The 24307-nt window shown below is 34.5% G+C and overlaps 2 protein-coding genes across 3 annotated transcripts; both read right to left on the bottom strand.

Annotated features, from left to right (window-relative positions):
* Positions 1-5363: 5363 nt before the first annotated feature.
* On the bottom strand, positions 5364-18498 carry LOC143461949 (uncharacterized). Of its 2 annotated transcripts, none has more exons than XM_076959904.1 (15): positions 18365-18383; positions 14000-14152; positions 12720-12763; positions 12484-12530; positions 11029-11208; positions 10628-10771; positions 9037-9118; positions 8811-8890; positions 7938-8090; positions 7760-7855; positions 7488-7625; positions 6580-6825; positions 6259-6492; positions 6063-6167; positions 5364-5882 (listed from the first exon to the last, which is right to left on the bottom strand). In XM_076959904.1, the coding sequence occupies exons 2-15, from the start codon at positions 14089-14091 to the stop codon at positions 5847-5849; spliced, it is 1677 nt and encodes a 558-aa protein (XP_076816019.1). In that variant the 5' UTR covers positions 14092-14152; positions 18365-18383; the 3' UTR covers positions 5364-5846. The 2 variants fall into 2 exon arrangements, with proteins under 2 accessions (XP_076816019.1, XP_076816018.1); XM_076959903.1 differs by having other exon boundaries at positions 5365-5882; positions 18358-18498.
* On the bottom strand, positions 17150-24178 carry LOC143461948 (uncharacterized). The gene is made up of 11 exons (XM_076959902.1): positions 23331-24178; positions 22454-22591; positions 21940-22167; positions 21620-21853; positions 21410-21514; positions 21086-21235; positions 19721-19858; positions 19217-19444; positions 18897-19130; positions 18687-18791; positions 17150-18512 (listed from the first exon to the last, which is right to left on the bottom strand). Exons 1-11 carry the CDS (start codon positions 23385-23387, stop codon positions 18354-18356), a joined length of 1776 nt encoding a protein of 591 aa, XP_076816017.1. The 5' UTR covers positions 23388-24178; the 3' UTR covers positions 17150-18353.
* Positions 24179-24307: the final 129 nt, after the last annotated feature.

The raw sequence follows: 24307 nt of genomic DNA, 5'->3' as shown, positions 1-24307 counted from the left end.
AGCTTGTCGTCACAGTAGATGGTTATCTTACAGCCTATCTTAATTACAATGATCGAGAAAAACATCGCAACCATTTTTAAGCTTGAATTGTGTTTCGCAAGTCAAGTCGGGTGTTTTGGAAGAAATGACTCGAGTCATTTGACAAATAAGACTCGAGTCAAATCAAGTCAATTGCTATCTGAAACCAAGCCATACGGAAGGCAAAAACATTGTTTATCTCAACAAGAAACGTCTGAAAACTCAATTATTTTACGTTTCGCTCATTTCAGGAGGCGTGAAAGAACACTGGAATTTTAAACCTAGCTTTTAAAAATTTTGCCCCTCCTTTAATTTTCTACGTAATACTGGATACGCCACTGCTTATACTGTACCTATTTTTACATTTTTACTTTAAAAACACACGGAGCTAAAAGGAGATATCGAGAATATACGGTTATATAGACACCACCTTTTCCTCATTGATTGATTTCCGTTAATAGAGAAACCTGTGTGTCCTTATGCTTACGCAAGAAACAATAACCAGGAAGTCATAGATATACAAATTGCAGCTACAGTTAAACATCTTCCAAGCATTTTAAACTGCAAGCATGACGCTGTAGTAAAACGTTTTGTAGCGTAACTAAAAATACTGCTGGTAGTAGTAAACATTTTGCTTATAAGTTTTGTACATTAGTTTAAAACAAGGAAAAAGAGTATTTTTTTAGGTCTGGTTTGAAACTTGTTATTCTGAACTAAAATGAAAGGCAGCCAACATTGGGTACAGCAAATACTAAGAAATACTGTTAATACAGTGTAAACAAAAACTATATGGTTTTGCGCACCAAACACATCGTTATTAACGTGATCACTTATCAGTATCATGGCGATCTAAAGAGTCACTACTCTCAAGACCAAGAAAGAAAAGTAATCGAAGTAGGATATAGGATTTTATTATGTATAGAATTTCGTTAAAATAGTAATTGACTAATATGTCGAAGACCCAGATTTACTACATCACACCAGCATAGATTTAAGATCGTTTTGATTTTATTTCCAACAGCTTTAGGGTTAATTTTTACTACGTTGCTCTATTTCTTACGCTGTTTATTTGCTGTAGTTTCCTATGTTTAATTGATCCAGGGAAAGACCGTGTGAGCAGGTCTACTTCAAAACTGATAAGTCATAGAATAGCTGTGGAATGGAACGGTAAAGCTTTGAAGTGACAAGCCATGTCGTTGGTTTGGAATCAGTCATCCATAACGAACGTATCAGCGACCATTGGACCAGCAACAACACAAATATGTGACGTTGATTATTGGCTTTCGTCGATAATTATGGCATCTGTGCTTGAAACTATTTCACTGTACATTTTAACTACACTTGCAACTTTTTTTCTGGAGGTCGAGAAACCGGAGAAGCATTTCTTGGCTAAACCATTTATGCCTGCTTGCGGCATTATTACCTTTTCTCTACTGCACCAGCACTCTGCTGGCATTGTTACCCGAAGTCAAGAACCGTGCTGTGACTTGGACCCAAGCAGTGTTTTATTGGACTGGTATTTCTTTAAACTATACCATTTTATGGTTACGACAAAGAAGATTTTATTCGGATGAATTATTGGACAATAAAGTGAGCAATTGCCACAGGATAGTTAGCAGTGCTGTCATCATTGGGATCTACATATTTTTAGCTATACTCGTGTTTGCTTTTCTGTCTATAGTTGATTTCACGCCCTGTGCGACTTTGCGTGGTATCAACCACATTTTACCTGTTGTAAGTATATTTATGATAGCAATTTTTGTATTTCAAATTTTATTGCTTTATCTACTTGTTAGCCCACTGAGAAGTGAGGACGGGGTAAAGTTATTCGACCTATTATGTTTTAGACTGAAGAAAGATATTCACAAAATGGTCGTTCGTTTAGCGTTTTGTGCAACGATATGCATACTTACAGGTATAGTGATGTGTGTTGTGTTATTATTTATTTCAACGAAAACGCTTAAAACCAACTGGCTTAATGTGGTCGCGCTTGACTTGATTGTAAACACAATCTTTGTTATTTGCACTTTTAAACGTTGGAAGACCAGGTTGTTCCCCTTTTGTGAAACCAACGAAATCGTAAGTCTGGATAACGACACCATTTCTTTGATAATAACGCCAATAACTTGCGCTTTTATTCTGGTTCCCTGCTTGAATTTTATATCCTCTCCCACTATCTACGAAACCGTACCTAATGACGTCATACATAGGGTAAAGCAACCTGGCATGGCATGGGTTCATCCCTTATGTGCACAGTGTTTGAGATAGACTGAAAGAACTGCCTGTAAATGTGTGGCCTCTAGGTTGTGCAAAAGGAGGTAGGCGCTGCTCGGAGGAAAAGAACTTTGCACTTTTATTTTTCTTCCTAATATTGTTTCCACTTTTCATGCGTTAAATAGAGAGAAGGAGTGCGTTTACTTTAAAGGGGTTTCATCTTGCACACCAAGAAAGGAAAAATGCCAAATGGAATTGAAACATACGTTGTTGAAATTGTTTTTTACGTTCAGTTTATACTCTATACCTGTTTGGCTCAAACATCAACGAATTTTGTAACATTCCTGAGCAATTTAGTTTTATTTTTATATAACGGCATTTGGTCTACATTGGGTCATCCGCACATTGCCTGTATTACAAGCACAACCTTATAGTTTCCCAGCCTTTGCCAATTTTCAAAATAAAGCGCAGTTTGTTGCATCAGGAAGAAATATTACAGGGTTTTCAGGTCCTAAGGCTCGTTTTTTAAAGTTAAATACTTTCATAATTCTACACACTGGTGGACCTAGTCAAAAATTATTTGAAAAAAGAACGTTTCTCCAACAAACGTCAACGATATTACTAGTTACTTGGTCTAAGTTCAAGGAATTTCCACTCCATCAGCATGATTGTACCTTGTAAGTCGCAGATGACGTGTAAAATGCATAGTGGAAATCCAAATGTTTAAAGAACTGAGCTTTTTCAGTCACATAACAGCTACAAATAGCAATGCAAAATATTGTCATGCCAATAAGGTATAAAAGAAAGTAGCAAAACCTTAATCATCTATACATTGTTATATAAGAAGCAATTGCCAAACTATAGACATCCGGAGTGTTTCTAAAGCGTCAGTTATCGTGATATTACAGCTATTAATCAGAGCAGTTCTACTGACTACCAGCTGCTAAAATTAGTTGTTTTCTTAAGAGGTACTGTATATTAAATAGCTTAAGTTTTAAACTGTTTAGCCTACAGAGGAGTCTATTTTGATACGTAAGATTTGAAAATTTAATTAATAGGATATCTATTGGATCACTGTAAGTCAAAAATAGGTGAAGGATTAAAGTTCTAAAACAAGTTGACTTTACATCGAGAAAGAATACCGGACAAAACATTTTTGATAATAGAGGTTAAGCAATTATAACCAAATAATGGCCGAGAACTCCGTCATTAACGACGAATTTGGGATATATCTTTGCCAATAACTGCTTAATTAGGCCTACTATAATATTTCAGAAAACTTTTTGTCTAATAGATATATTTTCAAAGGACTTTTTTTGATTTTAGGTCAAGGTCAACTTGTTTTAGCCTTTGTCCTTCGCGTTTTATGAAGAGTGTGGACATCTGTTTTACATGATTGCCTATGCCCTATGGCAATTTCGGATTAATGAACAATGCTAACTTATGAAGGATAGGTATAGGGTAAAGTACTGTAATGCATAAAAATGGCAACTGCGGTGTTGATTTCCAACCAGTCCTTTGTATCCAGCATGCCAGAGACGACTACTAGAGCAGCAAGAACAAGAACATGTTATGAAAATCATTTTCTTTCTTCGATAATTATAGCATGCGTACTCGAATTGATATCACTCTACATTGTGACGTCACTTGCAATTTTCTCCTGGAAGGCGAGAAACCAAAAGGGTATTTCGAAGACAAACCAAATGTGTTTGTTTGCTGCACTGAGTTCCTTTCTATTTTCTACAATCACCTTGCTTACGTTTTTGCCTGGATATCCATTTCACATCGTGATTTGGATCCAAACGGCGTTTTACTGGGTTGGTATTTCACTGACTTATACCATTTTATGGGTGAGACAAAGAAGGTTTTACTCAAATCCACTGTTGGCCAATAAAGTTGGCAAATTTCACCGAATCTTGAGCAGTCTTGTCGTAATAGGGATCTACGTCTTCTTGGCTGCGCTCTTGTTTACATTTTTGTCGAAAGTCTATAACATACCCTGCGCACTTTTGCAAAATGTTGAAGATATTTTACGGATAGTAATTGCATTCATAATTGCAATTATTGCCTTTCAAATGTTATTGTTTTATCTTCTAGTGAATCCATTGAGAAGTGAGGATGGGATAAAAACATCTGACATATTGCGTGTTAGGTTGAAGAAAGATATTTACAAAATGGTCGTCCGTTTAGCGATTTGTGCCACCGTGTGTATATTCACGACAGTATTGATGTGTGCCATGATAATAATCATATCAACGGATGCAATTCATACCAGCTGGGTAAATGTTGTCTCAATTGATTTAACTGTAAACATAATTTCTATAATTTGCACTTTTAAAAAAATGGAAAACAAGGTTGTTCCCCTTTTGTGAAACTGCTGAAACAATACACGTCAGAATGAATGATCAAACCTCGACTCTTCGATCAACTGTTTGAGAAGAGTGCTTTTGTTTGTTGCGCGAATTGTGCTCGAATTTTTTAAAGCTGGAAACCTCTCTCTTCATCGAAGTAATCTTGGTCGCGTAAATTAATTCTTAATTGCATATTAAGATTTTTACTGTAGCGTTGGTTTATAGCTCATCTACAAGGTGCTTTGTTCACGACAGACAACGGTTTTTTCCGATGACTTTTTTGGCGACACAATCTTATTCTTGCCTTTTCTTTTCACTTTGGTGCCATCGTTTTCGAATTTAATTTTTTTATCAAACTATACGTACTCTGTTTATATGTAAATCAGTAACTTGCTTTATTCCAGTAACACTGTTACTTGCTTTACATATTGTACTTTTTCTACAAATATATATCGCTGTATGTTGTGTATAAATCGTGATTTTTTCCTGTTAAAGCTCGTTTTGAATATGAACAAATTTTCTAAACATCAATTTGCAAAAAATACCTTGATGTTTAGGTTTAAGCAACATATTTACAAGGTGAAGAATTGTAATGAATGTTTGTGTCATGGCAGGGTTATTTGCCTCTTTACCTACATATACTTCACCTGCAAATGAAGACAAGAAAGTTTCGAACACTGTTCGTGTTAGACATTATTTCAATTTGCTAAATTATGTCTGTTTAATTAAGAAATCCACGGAATAATCTAACTTCCATAACTTACCTTATAGTAAGGGGCAAGTCCAAAATCAAGTTGGTCTTAAATCAAAGAGTAGTTGTCAGTCAATATACTGGGTAAAGGACTTTAAGAAATATCAACTTAGTGGCGACTAGACAACGGTATCTCTATCAGAAGGTCGAAAATGAAGTAACGTAACACAAATGACTAATTCGTTAAAGGATATACTGTTATTGCCTAATCATATGTACAAAGGTCTCCTGACTTCTGAATGTTAGTAATTGTTGTATCGTGGAGTAAAAATGACAGAAATAACAATGCATTTCGATCACGTACAACTTGCATAGTTATTTAATCATAACCACAGTTAGTAACCTTTACACAGTACTCATAGCAGTCATTTCAGAGTATTTGACTCAACACGTCTATGATATGCAGACGGCAAAATGGAACAATTACGTTTATCGTATTTTCATTGATTCATTTTGACATTGTTCCCAGCGTCGACTCTTTTGTTCGTCAGCGTTCTCCTATTGTCAATCATTCAGCGATCCTGAGCCTGGTATTTTCTCCATCCGTTCTAAACATGAAAACAACGTAAAATACAATGAATATCGGGCTAATGTTTACAGGTTAGAAGTTAGATCCTTCAGTTTTCTATCTTGCCGTTTTTTTTAACATATTTTCTTCAGTGTGTCAGTTTTTGGTAATTATATCCGTTATTCTTTAACATTTTATGGAGCAGCATACATAAAACTACCTTTCTTAAGCTCACTAGACATGGCATCATTAAACGAACGCAGTAGGATGTCCTTTTTTCCCTTGTCAAGTTTTCTATCTCTCGGAGGTATTCATCTATTCGTGACTAAAAGAAAATTAAGCAACATCAACATATAATATATAACTGAAAAACACTGTTTTCTGATATTACTCTCTCGATGTTGCCATTTATATACCTCTTCTTTGATATGATCAAGATCTTTGCCAATAGTTGTCAACAGCCTACAGATAAATTCGAGTGATTCATTATCTCCGTCTTTTAATAAGGACATTATGCAAGTGTGCATGATAGATTCGGTCAACAACTTCAGTTTGAAAAGCTCAGTGAAAAATCGAACGTTTCTTAACATTCTTTTCCGCTTTTTGTCTTCAGCAACCTTCAAATCCTCTTTGCATTGTTTTTTCGTTTCCTATGTTGGTTTAACCAAAGAAAAATGTAAATAGGAACTACGAAAGATTGGTAAGTTTTGTTGAAAGCTTTAATGTTGTTTGCTTACAAGTGTGGTCGCCTCTTCTGATTTCTGTCGAAGTTTGCTGATAACATTTTCGTTCTGACGATCCTTCTCAAACTCACGCTGGCATCTGGTGAGCAAGACCTTGCTAAATTCGACGATGGTTGTTTGATGCTGGGACTGAACTGACGTTCCCGGAATGTCGACTATTACTCTACAATTGCTCCACAATTGCGACAACGTGAGGCACATTTTCGCGCACTGGTACAACAACTCGGGCTTGTTAATTGTCTGCATAAGAATCAGTTGGTTAATTACCTGAACAAACGGTGATGACATTCACTGCAATCGACTTTTATTAATGGAATTGACTCTGCGGAATTGTGAATTATAATGTGCATGATGTAAACAGCCGGTGCTTTTGCAACGATAACTAACAATCATAACTAAAAATAAAATAATAAAGAATGTGAAATAAAATAAAAAAGAAATATTGAATAAATGGTCCTAAGAGTTTAAAGTTCAAACACCAAGCCCACTGTTTTAGATCCAAATTAAGAAAAATTAGGCAAAAACGATTTTTGCCAAGGTTAATGGACATAGGATTACATTTTCATCCAACGCAATAATAAAACAATTTTTAATCCAGAAATTTAACATGAGCCTAAATCTGATCAAAATACAGTTATTTGCACATGCTTAGTTTTAATTGGCAATGAAAAATTTGATGAACACATATAAAAGTTTGTAAAAAATGTTAATTGTGTTAAATTCTAAGTTTTCCCGGTGAGATTTATCAAACTTTAAGGAAAAAATTGTGATGATTTATCCATTTATAAGACCAAAAAGACCATTTTTTAAGTCCAAATCCATGATCACAACTGTAAAACTGTTGTAAACTGCAAACAAAGTTAAACAAACCGGTGTGGTAAAGATGGAAGTTTATAACTTACCTTTTCAAAGATTTGGTCAATGACCCACTTTAAATTTTGTTCTGAATTGATTGGCAGTTTTTGGAATTCTGCCATGAGTTCGCTGAATCTCTGTGGAGCCAGTTTTTTCAAAATCGATCTCACTTGGGGTAAAACATCCTGAGATGACAATTCATTGCATTGTTACATAACATGTAAAGACTGTGACACCAAAAGCATAACTGAAAACAAAACATCCGCTTAAAAGAAATTGACTTAATTATTTTCACTGAATAATACTGAAAAACTCTTGCCCCGGCAGATCGATCGAAAGTATTTGTTGTGGCAACTTTGGCCACTCGAGCAGCAAAGTCTGCAGCAATCTGAGTCTCAAGAGATGGTTGCACCGGCTGTGGAACGACAAGTTGAACACAATTAAAATGGCTTTCAGAAAAAAATAAAATAATAATAAAAAATTATCCGAAAACTTACCACACTTGGTATAGCAGGAGCAGTGGTAGATCTTGCTGAAGGAGATGTCCCTCCTGATTGCTTTCCAGGTAGCAAAATATCATCTGTGACATCCTTTAATGAATCCGTATCACGAATTGTAATTGCCTTACGCACCCGCCCACCAGAATGTTGCTGAAATTAAATTCCTTTTTTGCAGTGGGCTGACTAGCCTAGACTAGCCTAGCCTAGAAAACTGTAAATCTTTCTAATCTTTCTCAATCAGTAATGCTTTTTAAGGAATATCAGAAATTATGGTAATAATCTCCTTTTCTGCAAGCTTAGCACTATTTTCTTATCTATACAGTTAGATGTTGAAGTAAATTGCGGGAACAGCTATGAGGAATTACCTTTATGCTTTGTGATATGAACGTAATTTTTTCATTAGTTTAAAGCAAGGCTATAATGGAAAAATATTATCATTTCGACAACTTAAAATTTCTCTATAATAAAATTTAACTAAGTCAGACGTCTTTTTGCCAGTAATTTCTGTAATCTATATCATTTTGCTTGCTAGCACCTTGTAATATTGTTGCACGTTAATAACCCCTTGGTGTCCCCAAATATCTTTTCCTGAATCCCAAGGGGCTCAAAACCCTCAGGTTCTTGTTAATCTTAGGTTACTACATTTAGCTTAAAGGCATATTAACTGGACATATTTATGACATAGCTAATTAGCTCTTGGCAGCCACAGAACAAATTTGCATTCTTGCACATTGGTGGTGACAAGTTGTCTATACAAAGTGCTGAAATATTCAATACTCTCAAAATTAAGATAATCTTTATTTTAAAAGAGAAAATATTATGTTATTCCCAAGAAAACTTCTGTTCTGATAATCTCATTAAGTTACCTACCATAGTTGTGGTGCTGTCATAATATTGAGGGACTGGCTGCATTGGACCTTGCTGATGGTAAAATGTTGGTGGTTGTGTCGCTGCAATAAACAAGCATAATAATATAACTGACACATAATGTTGTTATATAGCATAATACAGAAAGATACCATAAATGTTAAAAAATTATTTCAAGGTTAAGAGCTTCAAAATATTAAACCTCCATTCCAGTAAAATTTATACTCACGGAAATAATGCGGCGAGGTGACTTGCATAGGTGTGCCTGTTTGTACACTGTTGGGTGGAACAAATCGAGAAGTTCTACCAACCTAAATGAAGAAGTACATCGCTTACAAAAAAGTTAAAACATGAATGTTTAAATTGAGTTGAATGGCAAAGCCAGTAAGCATTAGACACCAACAAATTTAAGCTTGAGAAAAATAGCATGACTTCTGTCACATTCCCAGTCAGTGCAGTGTAACTGTGTCTTATAATGGATGTAAACATGTAAAACAATATAGAAAAATATAAAAAGGGCACAAATGCTTAGCTAAGCAGAAAGCCAAAAAAAATTAATAAAGGATTATGTTATCGTTTTTTCCTAACCTAAATATACGGGCAGTGTACTTTCCTGTTCTATAGTTTGCAAATCTCAGATGCATTAACATAAATTAACTATACTTCAGTTTAAACCTGATTTACCCAAAAGCAATATAACATGCTTTGCATACATACAGTTTATACTCACAATCAAATGTACATATATGCAATGTTTATTAATTAAAAGTCAACCTTTAAAGTGCTACTATATTCATATTGTGCCTTATTAATTATATAGAGGTTGACACGGTTCAGCGATCATCAAGTTTTGCATAGAAGCTAAATCAGTTTAATGTCCTAAAGAAGAATAGATATTGCTCACTAACATGTAATAAACCAAACACAAATTAACGAGCCACCACAGCAAACAAAAGACAAGTTGGACAACGGAACAGAAACTTTGAAATGTAAACACAGCAATTTGTTGAGCAAATGAAATGATCAAAAAGGTATATTAATATTACCAATCAACATTACATGTGAGGGGTTCCAAGAACTGACAATGACCAACAATGTTAAAGAAGAACAGAAGACTTCTGTCGCTTGACTAAAATTTAGTTGTTAATATGGATTTCACACAAGTTAGCTAACAATTCACCTTCATATGACATTATTTTATCATGAACATAAACAAATGAATGAATTTGATAACTCTCTGTGAAAGCTGTACTTTTGAGAAAAGAAAAACGCAACAAAGAAGCAGTTTTGAGGTTGCTGTACAATAATGTAGTGTTTCTTTAAACTACCGTATTTTTTCGAATAGAAGCAGCGGCTACTATTTTTATTTTTGATCATTTGCACAACTTCTACTTTTTAATTGATTGAGACAGTACCACAAAAAAGTACCTATCGCAGAAGCTCATGTATGTGAGCAACTTTTCATAATACTTTGGCAAACCATAACGGCTTCTAATCGAAGGGCGGCTTTTGTTCAAGGTTGACTTTTAATGAAGAAACTATGGTATTCATGTGCAGGATTGTCCAAAACAAAATTTTTACATGTCTGACTAACTTAGGCAAATAGACGAGTTAGACAACGACAACTTAGCTTAACTTGATGACACAGTAAACGATACGATATCAGCCAGGACCAAACAATATACGGCACGATGACTTGGGCAAGTGCTACTGTATTATGTCTGGGGGTGATTTTGGTGAACATGTAGATTTATATCCATAACAAATTATAAACAGCTTAATGCAGCATTCTGTAACATAACAAATAACTCTTAGCTTACCTGTGGCTGTGGTTGTGGCATGTAGTAACCAGGAGTCATTATACCGGGGTTTTGTGGCACGCTTGCCATAAATGAAGCATTCGAATTTGAGTGAGCAGCAAATTTTGGTATTGTAGTAGGTGTGTACACATTCTGTGAATGAACCTATAAACCCAACAAACTGCATTTTCAAATCACCATAAATTACAAATAACTGTTAAAGTAATAAGAACAAATTAATCCATTGATTGTATGAAAAACTGTAGTAAGATTATGCAACACAATGTTTCACCCAGCAAATTATACACCTTTAGTACTGGTATATGTAAGGGTAGATTAACGCAGACAGATACAAACAATACAAAGTAACTTATAACTAAAACTTATCTGTAACCTACAATAAAGCGCAAATTCTATTTTACCTGTGTCTGTTGCGGTGGAGGAAAAGGCATGCTCTGATTCGGTTGAAACATGTACATTCCATTTGACTTTCCAGTTGATGACACGGTTACATGAGAAGTGTTCAATTCCGGTGTTCCTCCTCCAGATGAAAAAACATGTTGGTTCATATACTGCCCTGGTTGGTGGGGAGACTGTGCAGGCTGAAAGGCGCAAAGGTTTAATTTCATTAATAAATTCTTCATCTTTTTTAACCCAAACTACACAGTCGCTAAACCTGAACATGTAACAAGCAGGAACACTTGCAATACACTTATTGTTATTACGTAACCCTGGCTATTGGTTCAGTTTCAGTGTTTCTTGTTGTATGTCTGATGACATGCACACACACAGACACACTTAAACACTGGTTATTGTATAAATATATAGCATTGGTTATTATGATGCTCACCGCAGTCACCGGTGGTCTTTTTACCACTTTGAGCACAAGGCACAACATATGGTAAATATGATCGAACACAGCACATGAAACAAGTTCCTCACAGTATTAATTTTTACCAAAATGAGGTCAAAAATTGACTACTGTTGCACTAATTAATTAGTACAATTGGCAATAGTATTCGTGTGATATACAGTTGAGTTTAAGACTATACACCATCGCCATATAACATGTCTTTACAGAATTATGCTGAGGTGAAGAGAAGTTACACAATTTTGTTTTATCTTTTAAGCTACGAGTGTTTCTTGTGTTCCCCAAAGCACAATTAGGTAATAGTAAACTGTATTAGGTACTGTATGTCTCCTTAACCATTCAAACCAGTATTCAGCTTGTGAAGAATGTGCAGATGAAACAGAAATGTAAAACACACTATCAGAATTTATACAATTCAATCTTCTAAATAACATGTCTACAAAGAAGAAAATTAACCCTACTTGTCTATCAGGTGCTTTCGGTTTCCATGCGTGGTACACTTCACAATTACATTAATAATTCCTATGTTACCCTCCAATGTTATTATAAAAATAACATTGGAGTATGTTATTGTTTTTACACAACTGCCTCACATGGACATGTAGTGCCTTGGGCGAGACCGTTCGCTTTTCGCAAATTAAGTTTTAGATCTAAACTGCTTGTAATGGTGTAGGCTACAATACATGATTTAAAGATTTTAACTTCAGACCCGAAATACACTGTGTCGAGGAAAGTCATTTAACTTACACAGTGACATTATGAATCTTTTTGCATCTTTTGCCTACCCAAGGTTTTTAAAAGCTTGAAGTGTATGCCTGATAAAATACATTTAGTAACAACATACCGTAAGAAATGAAAGACGGAGGTTACAGAAAAATTGTTTTCAAGAAGCAGCTATGCTTGCGTCAAAAACCATAAAAATATGACACTGAAGCTTTCTGTCATGAACGAAGACTACTAGAAAGTATTCAAAAAAATTGAAATGAATGAAAAGAAGTTTATATACCGAATATCCAGGTCCAGGGAAACTTCTCGGAGTTGATCCGTAATTTCCTAAAAATTATTTAAAAAATTAAAATGCATTTTTATGAACATAAACACACCTAAATCATTTTGGTAACAACCAGCTGGCTACTAGCTTACCACATAAAAGCATATACAAACTAGAAAGCTATCGTAACCATGAAAGTAGAATTGACTAATATATAACGTAATTAACAAACTGTGCATATATATACTTACTTGCATTGTGCTGTGGAATGCCTGCATTAGGATTTTGTGAAATTCTGATCATTTTGGAAAAATCATATAAGGAAAAAAATCTGATGCACAGATGTAACAAATGAGAAACAAACGAATAAATTTGTTTTTTAAACTGTCTGAAAACAAGCATGTGATTGTTCAAAAAGATTACCTACAAAAATTATCTGATAAATTAGCACAAAACCAAGACTTCAGATACAAACAATAGCATATATATATACATATACATAATAATAATAATGTCATTAGGCTTAAATCATGCCTAATGTATAGTAATGTATGTCATATACTACACTATACATATATATATACAATATTAGAAACAATACCAATAACTTGTACATGTGCACAGGTTAGAGGAAGCCAAGATGTTTACTTTACAAAATAATTGGGGAAAGGACAGAAAAATAACAAAATTCACATCTCTGTATGAGATGCATTTATAGATACAATGCATCCATGCTTTTAAAGTGTGTAGTTGGTACCAAGTACAAACAAATTTTAATGTGAACGCGTTTATCCTTAACAAAAATGACCCACCCGCAGAATATTTTAAATATTCGATTAAGAAGTCACAATGCTGCAACACCTCAACTATCTGGGTTAAGACGTTGACATCGTAGGAACGCTTGCGTGTAATAATAAATTCACAAATACTACAGGCTCAAGGTGAACCACACTTGAATGGTTGTAAATGAGATGCCAGCCAGAACTTGACCAAACCCAGGAACTATGACAATAAAATATTAATCATTAGGCTGGCCCATTACAAGCTTGGAGCATGGAGTTTATAAAAAAAATTTGATGAACGTTCACACCGCTTGTTTATTGACGGCTATTTTATTATTTTTGGCATCTTGTTGTTTGCCTACTTATTACCCGATAACCCGATAATCATAGGATTCTTTTATCTATACTCAATTAAATTCACAGCTATAAAGGGGTAAGGGGTGTTTGATGGGATTGGAGGAACCTGTCATGGGGAATCACCGGCAAATCCCCGCATGTGCAGGGATAACAGCTGTAATACGCTATGATGAATTGATGATGATGTAAGGGTTAAAGGGGGGAGTACTTTCTGCTCCAATACTGAAGGATGAATTGGGAACAACTTGGCGCCACCTCACTTATCGCCATTGTGGGGGAACACTGACTAATACCATCAAAAGAAAACAGTATTTCTTAATACGAAAAGTCTATTCTAAAGGATAAACATTTTAAATTATCATTGATGTAAATCAAAACCACTGTAAGGATACGCTTGAGGAGTTGTTTGCATTCGATTATCATATGAAGAGCCGGGATGATGACTTCTTCTTATAGGTCCAGTATTTGGTGGAAACATAGACATAGCTGTATAATATCAATTGGCAGTTTTGTCCCTTTAAGAGGACTTCGTTTCTGCCAATAAACTGAAAGAAAAAATAAAACAAAATTAAAGACAATTTAAAAACAGGTGTGTCAAGCTGATGGCTTATTAAAACAAATTGGACTACTCCAACTGGAAAGTCCAGCAGTTTTGACAACAAATCGTGCACGCAAATTTTGGTACGATAACGGGCTCTGAAGGCTTAAATCTTTGCTTATTTATTATCATAGGACGTTCAAGAAACCAGCTTTTCTTTGTTTAGTTAATTCAAATCGGCATGATGATAAAAAAAAGTTTGGCATACAGGTTGATGAATCTCGTGCATGCAATTGATACACTTTCCACTACGGTTAACTTTAAAAATAGTAATTATTTATAGTTATACTTGGTATATCCACTATAACTATCGGTAGCATTTTGTGTCTAGTATACAAGTACACCACCACAGGATGTCTTTGTATACTAGACCGCAGCTACTGAAATTGTGATGCTACGAAATACGAGTTATTGTTGTGTGATAAGGACAGACGTTTCTTATTCAAACTAGTTAGTTATACCTGTCCCTATTTTAAACGTACCAAACCTGACAGTAGCCAAAAAACATAAGGAAACTTAGAGTGCTACCTAGTACGTACACTCACACAGTGATAGTTTCCGATCATGCACCTGTACAATCTTAACAAGTTCCCGAAGTAAAATTGAATTATTTAAGAGGGTCCCCGGGTATATTTCTGCTCAACCGGCATCATGCACTTAGATAGGGATAATCCTTGTAAAGTTTTGCACAATGTATAGTCCATTGCGCTTAGAGCAAAATAACTAGGCTATGAAATAAGGTGCCATAAAAGTGCAACAACGTCGATGAAAAATTGTATCAATAACGTTTGTGTTAGTCTGTGTATTGATGCGTTAAGTTTTTTCTTTGAAAACGTTTTTTAACCTGCTTTTTGTGTGAAAATGGCTTCTACTGTTGTATTTTTCAGAGTGGTGAATGCACAGGCCGTATCAAGGTGTTGTGCAAAACTTTATACATAACCCAAAGTTTTACCATCAGTTTTACGAAACATACAAACTAAGCCCACTGATTGATAGGTGTTCGAAAATTAAAGTAGAAAACTTTATACTCATAAATATAATTTCTTCCACGGATCAGTCAGTCAGTAAAGCATATAGGCAGCTGGCATATTAGCCCAGGCATATTCCTAAAATCCCGCCATCATGACTCAATTGGAAAACGTTTATTCTGGAAGTACTCGAAATTATGGTAATAATTTATATCACATAATGTCTCAACTACCTAATAACCCATTAAGCATAATTCCCCGAAATATCTTCTCCGCAAATCATAACACTTTACGGTAACAGTATTCTCTGTCAGCTTGTTCCCTATAACGCGACAAACAGATGGTGCTGCGCCAGGGCCAGGCACGCGACTTCAACCACCGAGACGCGCTAAAGCGTAAACGACTGTTTTTTTATTTCATTTCTTTGTTGCGGTCTTTCGTGAAATTTTTTAATCAATTCATTAACTATTATCGTTTTAAAAGTCTCTTCCTCAACATATTTTCTTTATTTACCAAGTAGTTGCAATGAGAGCCACAAAAGCAGGTACAGTATAAACATTTTATTGCAAAAACGCTAGCATATTTCGAAAAACATTTGTTCCTTGTGTTAGCATGCTTTCAATAAAATCTTTAAACCTGTTTTTGTGACTCTCATAGATAACCACTTGGTATGCAAAGTCTAGCTTAACTTTACCAAAGTTATATCTTCTTTATCTTTTTTAAGATTTTCTTACTCGATTTTTCCCTAGCCTAAATTTTGCTTGCGATATATCCGATTAAAAAACGGTAGCTGCGCCTTTTGGTCACTATTCAGAAGGCGAAAAAAAGAGTCCTTTCTTCCAAATGGTAGAAAGAAAGGCTTTACCGACTTTGCCGGCCGATACGTTTTGAAATCACTCGAGCTTATTGGTTCAGTTTCAGTGTTTCTTGTTGTATGTCTGATGGCATGCACACACACTTAACCACTGGCCTAAGTTATTGTATAATTATATAGCATTGGTTATTGTATAAATATATAGCATTGGTTATTATGATGCTCATCGGTGGTCTTTTTACCACTTTCGCCTCGTGCTCAATTGTTATAGCACAAGCACAACATATTGCAAAAATGATCGGTCACAATACAAAACATTGGCATTGGTTATTATGATGCTCACCGCAGTCACCGGTGGTCTTTTTACCACTTTGAGCACAAGGCACAACATATGGTAAATATGATCGAACACAGCACACGAAACAAGTTCCTCCCAATATTGATTTTTACTAAAATGAGGTCAAAAATTGATTACTGCTGCACTAATATGTCAGTACAATTGGCAATAGTATTCGTGTGATATACAGTTGAGTTTAAGACTATACACCATCGCCATATAACATGTCTTTACAGAATTATGCTGAGGTGAAGAGAATTTACACAATTTTGTTTTATCTTTTAAGCTACGAGTGTTTCTTGTGTTCCCCAAAGCACAATTAGGTAATAGTAAACTGTATTAGGTACTGTATGTCTCCTTAACCATTCAAACCAGTATTCAGCTTGTGAAGAATGTGCAGATGAAACAGAAATGTAAAACACACTATCAGAATTTATACAATTCAATCTTCTAAATAACATGTCTACAAAGAAGAAAATTAACCCTACTTGTCTATCAGATGCTTTCGGTTTCCACGCGTGGTACACTTCACAATTACATTAATAATTCCTATGTTACCCTCCAATGTTATTATAAAAATAAAATTGGGAGGTGTTATTGTTTTTACACAACTGCCTCACATGGACATGTAGTGCCTTGGGCGAGACCATTCGCTTTTCGCAAATTAACTTTTAGATCTAAACTTGTATGGTGTAAGCTACAATACATGATTTAAAGAGTTTAACTTCGGACCCGAAATACGCGTCGAGGACAGTCATCTACACAGTGACATTATGAATCTTTTTGCATCTTTTGCCTACCCACGGTTATTAAAAGCTCGGAGTGTATGCCTGATAAAATACATTTAGTACCAACATACCGTAAGAAATACACAAATATGACCTTATACACAGCGTTAAAAGTTAAGTCCACATAACATACACTGTGTGAAGACCCATGCAGAACTATTCCACCAACAAACTAACTGTAGTAACAACAAAAAACACCTAATCTTAAGTTCGGTAAAATCTCAAAACAGAAACATTAGAAAACTACAAACCTTACTTGATAATTTTTTAGAAAATCAAAACAACATTTTATGCAGTGAGGCTATTTAGCCAAATAACTTGATAATGAAAACTTGAAAGAAAGGTTTTAATCATGAACAGTGTTAGATTTATGCATGGAATAATTCCAGACTAAACAGCAGATCTACATTATTGCCAAAACACTTACCAAAACAACTGTTTATTTTACATATACTTTAAAAGTTATTTTTTTATACAGTGCTTTTCTTTATTTTCAGTGATGTTGAGAATATTTTACAGCAGTACAAGAATACAAAGATTGTTGATTGTTGTACAAGGAGAGATGCTGAGAATGTTTTACACAAAGATTATAAATATTGTTGAATTCTACGCCATTGGCATGACAGAGCTAATATCTTCACAGTGACATCCTCTCAGTAGTTTGCCATTTTAATCAAAATTAAAACTTAAACCACTGAAGGGCTTTAACTATTTAATAAGAAACACAATTTCCACAAATGCTTCAGCAAACTGTGAATCTAACATTACAAGGATTTTTGTAGTAACTACAATAATATAATGTTGCTGTTGTTATTTTTGTGAGTCAGACTGGCACACAAATATTAAATTAAATATAAATTGGAAATTTCAGTCTGTCATAAGAAGTGTGGTACTGGTAACAGAATATTTCAAGCTCACATTTCAGTTTCAAGCTTACATTTTCAGTACAATACAAAAATTACCTAAGATACCTTAAATATTCATTATAAAATACACTTGATAACTGCATGGTTCACTAGTTCACACTACTTGGCCAATTAACCTAACTAACTGAAACCATCACAAAAATCTTTTTTTGGTTACTAACCATAGGCCACCGAAGGATCTTTTTAATTGAAGTTTTTATAGTAAAGCAAATAACAAACAAACATTAGACAGGACAAGTTTGGTTGAAACTCGTGTCAATAACTTCAATCCTGAGCTGAATTAAAGCATTTATATCAAACTCAGCAAAAATATCTCTACTTCTGACTTTCCTCTTGACTAGGACTCCTAGCTGCAGTAGATGCTTCGACGGCAGATTGCAATGCCAGCTGCTTTTTTTTTGCTTTCGCATCGGCATGGATTTGGTCGATTGTTTTAGGAACTAGAGCCTGAACAGCTTTTGGAACCCAATTACTCTGGAAACAAACCAACAAAACAACACATAGTTGTAATGCAATAAAGTATTTAACATTCATTGGAGGGATGACATAAAGAATCGCCTTAAATATTACGAATGAATATAATTTTATATACTCGATTTTCATATTTATTAATCTTTATACTCTTGTTAATAATACATATATTATTACCTTTCTAAGGTCCACAACATCCTGTAACGTGAAACGAACACGAGAAGATGTCTTTTTTTCCCGTATCACCTTGTCTATTTGCTGGAAGTACTGATCCATTCGTGGCTAGAAGATTATAATGTTTAATTTATGCATCAAAGCACACAATTTCCACCAAAAATATTATTTTATTCTTAATAAGCATCACAGCATCGATTGCACTTAACACACCTTTCCTTTGACATGGTCAAGATCTTTGCCGATGGAAGTCAACAACCTACATAAGGATTCCAGGGATTCGTCATTCCTGCCTTTGAACAACGACATTACGCAATTGTGCATGATAGATTCCGTTAACATTTTGAGCTTGAAAAGCTCGCCGATGAATCGAATATTTCCCAACATTCTTCTCCGTTCTTTGGTTTCAGCGACTTCCAACTTCTCTTTGCATTGTTGTTTAGTTTCCTATGTTGGTTATAACAGAGAAAAATAAAAATCTAAATCACAAACAACTAATAGGTTTTGTAAAATCTATAGAGTTGTTCCCTTACAGGCGTGGTCGCCTCTTCTAATTTCTGTCGAAGTTTGCTGAGAACTTCTTCGTCTTGACGATCCTTCTCAAACTCACGCTGGCATCTGGTGAGCAAGACCTTGCAAAATTCAACGATAGTTGTTTGTTGCTGAGACTGACCTGATGTTGCTGGGGTTGTGATCCGTAATTGTGACATTGTACGGCACATATTTGCATACGCCTCGCAGTACATTGGATCATTAATGGCCTGCAAGGAAAAAAGTTGATCAAAAAAAAAAAACGAGTAGGCTCAACAAAAAACAGAAAAATAAGTCTTGTTTTACAGCAATAAACAATGAAAATCGTTTCTAAATTTTTTATCAAATAATTCCAACTCAGGTAGTATCATTAAACTATTGAGAATAACCACTGGTAATAAATAGTAACCATTTTAATTTCAGGAAACAACTATTGCTAGGAAAAAAGTAACGAACAAACAGATTCAATAATCTTACAGACTTTATACAGATTTGTCATAACCTACGGTTTCAAAGATGAGGTCAACAACCTCTCTCAATCTCTGTTCTGAGTTGATTGGCAGTTGTTGGAATTTCTGCATGAGCGGGCTGAACTTCTGGGGAGTCAGTTTGTTTAATATTGACCTCACTTCACGCAAAACTTTCTGCAAAAACAACTATGTACTTAACCTACTTACAATATTTTGACCTTATACACAGCGTTAAAAGTTAAGTCCGCATAACATACACTTGTGTGAAGACCCATGCAGAACTATTCCACCAACAAACTAACTGTTGCAATAATAAAAACCACCTAATCTTAAGTTCGGTAAAATCTCAAAACAGAAACAATTACAAAACAACAAACCTTTCTTAATAATTTTTCAGAAAATTAAAACAACATTTTATGCAGTGTGGCTAATTAGCCAAATAATTTCACAATGAAAACCTGAAAGAAAGGTTTTAATCATGAACAGTGTTAGATTAATTTATGGAGTAATTCCAGACTAATATAGCAGATCTACATTATTGCCAAAACACTTAACAGAACAACTGTTTATCTTTAAATGTACTTTAAAAGTTGCTTTTTTATATAGAGTAGTGCATTTCTTTATTTTCAGAGATGCTGAGAATGTTTTACACAAAGATTATAAATATTGTTAAATTCTACGCCATTGGCATGACAGAGCGAACATTTTCACAATGACATTTTCTTAGAAGTTTGCCATTCTGATCAAAATCAAAAATTTAAACCACTGAAGGGCTTTAATCGTTTAATAAGAAACACAATTTCCACTAACAAAATGTAGGTTGTTCAAAATAATTGTAATTATATTTTTAGGAGCTTCAGCAAATTGAGATTATAACTTAACAAGAATTTTTGTCGTAACTACAATAACATAATGTTGCTGTTGTTATTTTTGTTAGTCAGACTGGCACACAAATATGCAAGCATATTTTTTAAAGAATATATATTCAACTATTCAGCATTAATTTTACAGGAAATTTCAGTCTGTCATGAGAAGTGCGGTACTGGTAACAGAATATTTCAAGCTCACATTTCAGTTTCAAGCTTACATTTTCAGTTCTTTAAGGTCTAAACAAATCACCTAAGATACCTTAAATATTCATTATAAAATACACTTGATAACTGCATGGTTCACTAGTTCACACTACTTGGTCAATTAACCTAACTAACTGAAACCATCACAAAAATCTTTTTTGGTTACTAACCATAGGCCACCGAAAGATCTTTTTAATTGAAGTTTTTATATTAAAGCAAATAACAAAGAAACATTAGACAGGACAAGTTTGGTTGAAACTCGTGTCAATGACTTCGATCCTAAGCTGAATTAAAGCATTTACATCAAACTTAGCAAAAATATCTCTACCTCTGACTTTCCACTAGGACTGCTAGCTGCAGTAGATGCTTCAACGGCAGATTGCAATGCCAGCTGCTTTTTTTTTGCTTTCGCATCAGCATGGATTTGGCCGATTGCTTTAGGAACTAGAGCCTGGACAGCTTTTGGAACCCAATTACTCTGGAAACAAACCAACAAAACAACACATAGTTGTAATGCAATAAAGTATTTAACATTCATTGGAGGGATGACATAAATAATCGCCTTAAATATTACAAATGAATATAATTTTATATACTCGATTTTCATATTTATTAATCTTTATACTCTTGTTAATAATACATATATTATTACCTTTCTAAGGTCCACAACATCCTGTAACGTGAAACGAACACGAGAAGATGTCTTTTTTTCCCGTATCACCTTGTCTATATGCTGGAAGTACTGATCCATTCGTGGCTAGAAGATTATAATGTTTAATTTATGCATCAAAGCACACAATTTCCACCAAAAATATTATTTTATTCTTAATAAGCATCACAGCATCGATTGCACTTAACACACCTTTCCTTTGACATGGTCAAGATCTTTGCCGATGATAGCCAACAACCTACATAAGGATTCCAGGGATTCGTCATTCCTGCCTTTGAACAACGACATTACGCAATTGTGCATGATAGATTCCGTTAACATTTTGAGCTTGAAAAGCTCGCCGATGAATCGAATATTTCCCAACATTCTTCTCCGTTCTTTGGTTTCAGCGACTTCCAACTTTTCTTTGCATTGTTGTTTAGTTTCCTATGTTGGTTATAACAGAGAAAAATAAAAATCTAAATCACAAACAACTAATAGGTTTTGTAAAATCTATAGAGTTGTTCCCTTACAAGTGTGGTCGCCTCTTCTAATTTCTGTCGAAGTTTGCTGAGAACTTCTTCGTCCTGACGATCCTTCTCAAACTCACGCTGGCATCTGGTGAGCAAGACCTTGCGAAATTCAACGATAGTTGTTTGTTGCTGAGACTGACCTGACGTTGCTGGGGTTGTGATCCGTAATTGTGACATTGTACGGCACATATTTGCATACGCCTCGCAGTACATTGAATCATTAATGGCCTGCAAGGAAAAAAGTTGATCAAGAAAAAAACGAGTAGGCTAAACAAAAAAGAAACAAAAAACAGAAAAACAAGTTTTGCTTTACTGCAATAAACAATGAAAATCGTTTCTAAATTTTTTATCAAAGTAATTCCAACTCAGGTAGTATCATTAAACTATTGAGAATAACCACTGGTAATAAATAGTAACCATTTTAATTTCAGGAAACAACTATTGCTAGGAAAAAAGTAACGAACAAACAGATTCAATAATCTTACAGACTTTATACAGATTTGTCATAACCTACGGTTTCAAAGATGAGGTCAACAACCTCTCTCAATCTCTGTTCTGAGTTGATTGGCAGTTTTTGGAATTTCTGCATGAGCGGGCTGAATTTCTGGCGAGTCAGTTTGTTTAATATTGACCTCACTTCACGCAAAACTTTCTGCAAAAACAACTATGTACTTAACCTACAATATTTTGATCTTATACACAGCGTTAAAAGTTAAGTCCACATAACATACACTTGTGTGAAGACCAATACAGAACGGTTCCACCAACAAACTAACTGTTGCAATAATAAAAAAACACCTAGTCTTAAGTTCTGTAAACTCTCAAAACAGTAACAACTACAAAACAACAAACCTTACTTGATAATTTTTTAGAAAATTAAACCAACATTTTATGCAGTGTGGCTAATTAGCCAAATAACTTGACAATGAAAACCTGAAAGAAAGGTTTTAATCATGAACAGTGTTAGCTTTATGCATGGAATAATTCCAGACTAAACAGCAGATCTACATTATTGCCAAAACACTTACCAAAACAACTGTTTATTTTTAAATGTACTTTAAAAGTTGTTTTTTTATATACATTAGTGCTTTTCTTTATTTTCAGAGATGCTGAGAATGTTTTACACTAAGATTATAAATATTGTTGAATTCTAAGCCATTGGCATCACATTTTGGGTGAAACAGAGCTAACATTGTCATCAGATAACTGCACAGTTCAAACTACTTGGCCAATTAACCTAACTAACTAAAACCATCGCAGATTTCTTTTCTTGGTTACTAACCATAGGCCACCAAAAAATCTTTTTAATTGAAGTTTTTGTAATAAAGCAAATCACAAATAAAAGCTTAAAAAGCTCGCGAAGAAAAAGAACATTTTTTTTATTAACTTACCACATCAGGCATAGTAGGAGCAGTTACAGATTTGTCTGGTGCAGAAGTGTCTTCCATATTTCCATACAAAACTTCTATACTTTTCAATCAAACCTGCGTGTATACCGTAACCTCACCTTCCTACTGGAAAGTTTCTATGATCCGCCAGATTTTTATGGCTTTTGCGTCAATTTTCTTGCTTGCGTCACAGCAGACTTGCTGTTTTTTTCTGTATTCTATGTTATAAGTATTAGATCGGCTTAATAAAAACTTTAACAATACATTTATTGGTGTATTTAGGTCTAGCCTTTCCGGTGCCCAGAAAACTTTCCAGTAGGGCTTCATTTTCAAACGATCGAACCATCAGGCTTTAATAACAGGTTTACCTCAAACTAGCTTATGCCAAATAAAAATGTTTTAGGTATCTTTCAAGTTTTCTGACTCATGTCTTCCTTTGAAATATCCGTGTACATCAACTGTTACTCATCAGTCTTCATTCGTCATCCTTTATCATCACCTGATTATTAATTTTTTAGGCTTAGTGGCTATGCTAACTAAACCCTAGTAGGCTTTACTGCTTTTTCCATGTCATTGTTAGTTGCTGGAGGATTTGTTATTTTATCAAGCTATAATGGTTAGGCTAGCATTTTATTTTTACTTCTGCCAATACAGACAATGCCAAAAAATTTAAGATACGATCAGCAGTTCTTGTAATAATATATAATAAGAATCTTAGCACATAAGGTGACAAACATCTGGATAAATACCGGAAACTGTTGGTTAGAAAGACATTACATGAAATAGTCCTTTTAGCATTTTCCTTTATGGAATCTTTTTGCCATTTCTATCCGTTTGGCCAACAAAACTTGGTTTTTGGTTAAAGGACTTTCCCAAACTCGCAACTATAATAGCTTTTTGATTAAATATGTCATAGAAATATAATATGAAAACAAATGCATCATGTGGACCGGGTAAATGCGTTTATCATATGAAAAATG

This window comes from Clavelina lepadiformis, chromosome 6, assembly GCF_947623445.1.
Source record: "Clavelina lepadiformis chromosome 6, kaClaLepa1.1, whole genome shotgun sequence".
In the NCBI taxonomy this organism is placed as follows: domain Eukaryota; kingdom Metazoa; phylum Chordata; class Ascidiacea; order Aplousobranchia; family Clavelinidae; genus Clavelina; species Clavelina lepadiformis.
This window is presented reverse-complemented; position numbering and strand designations above follow the sequence as displayed.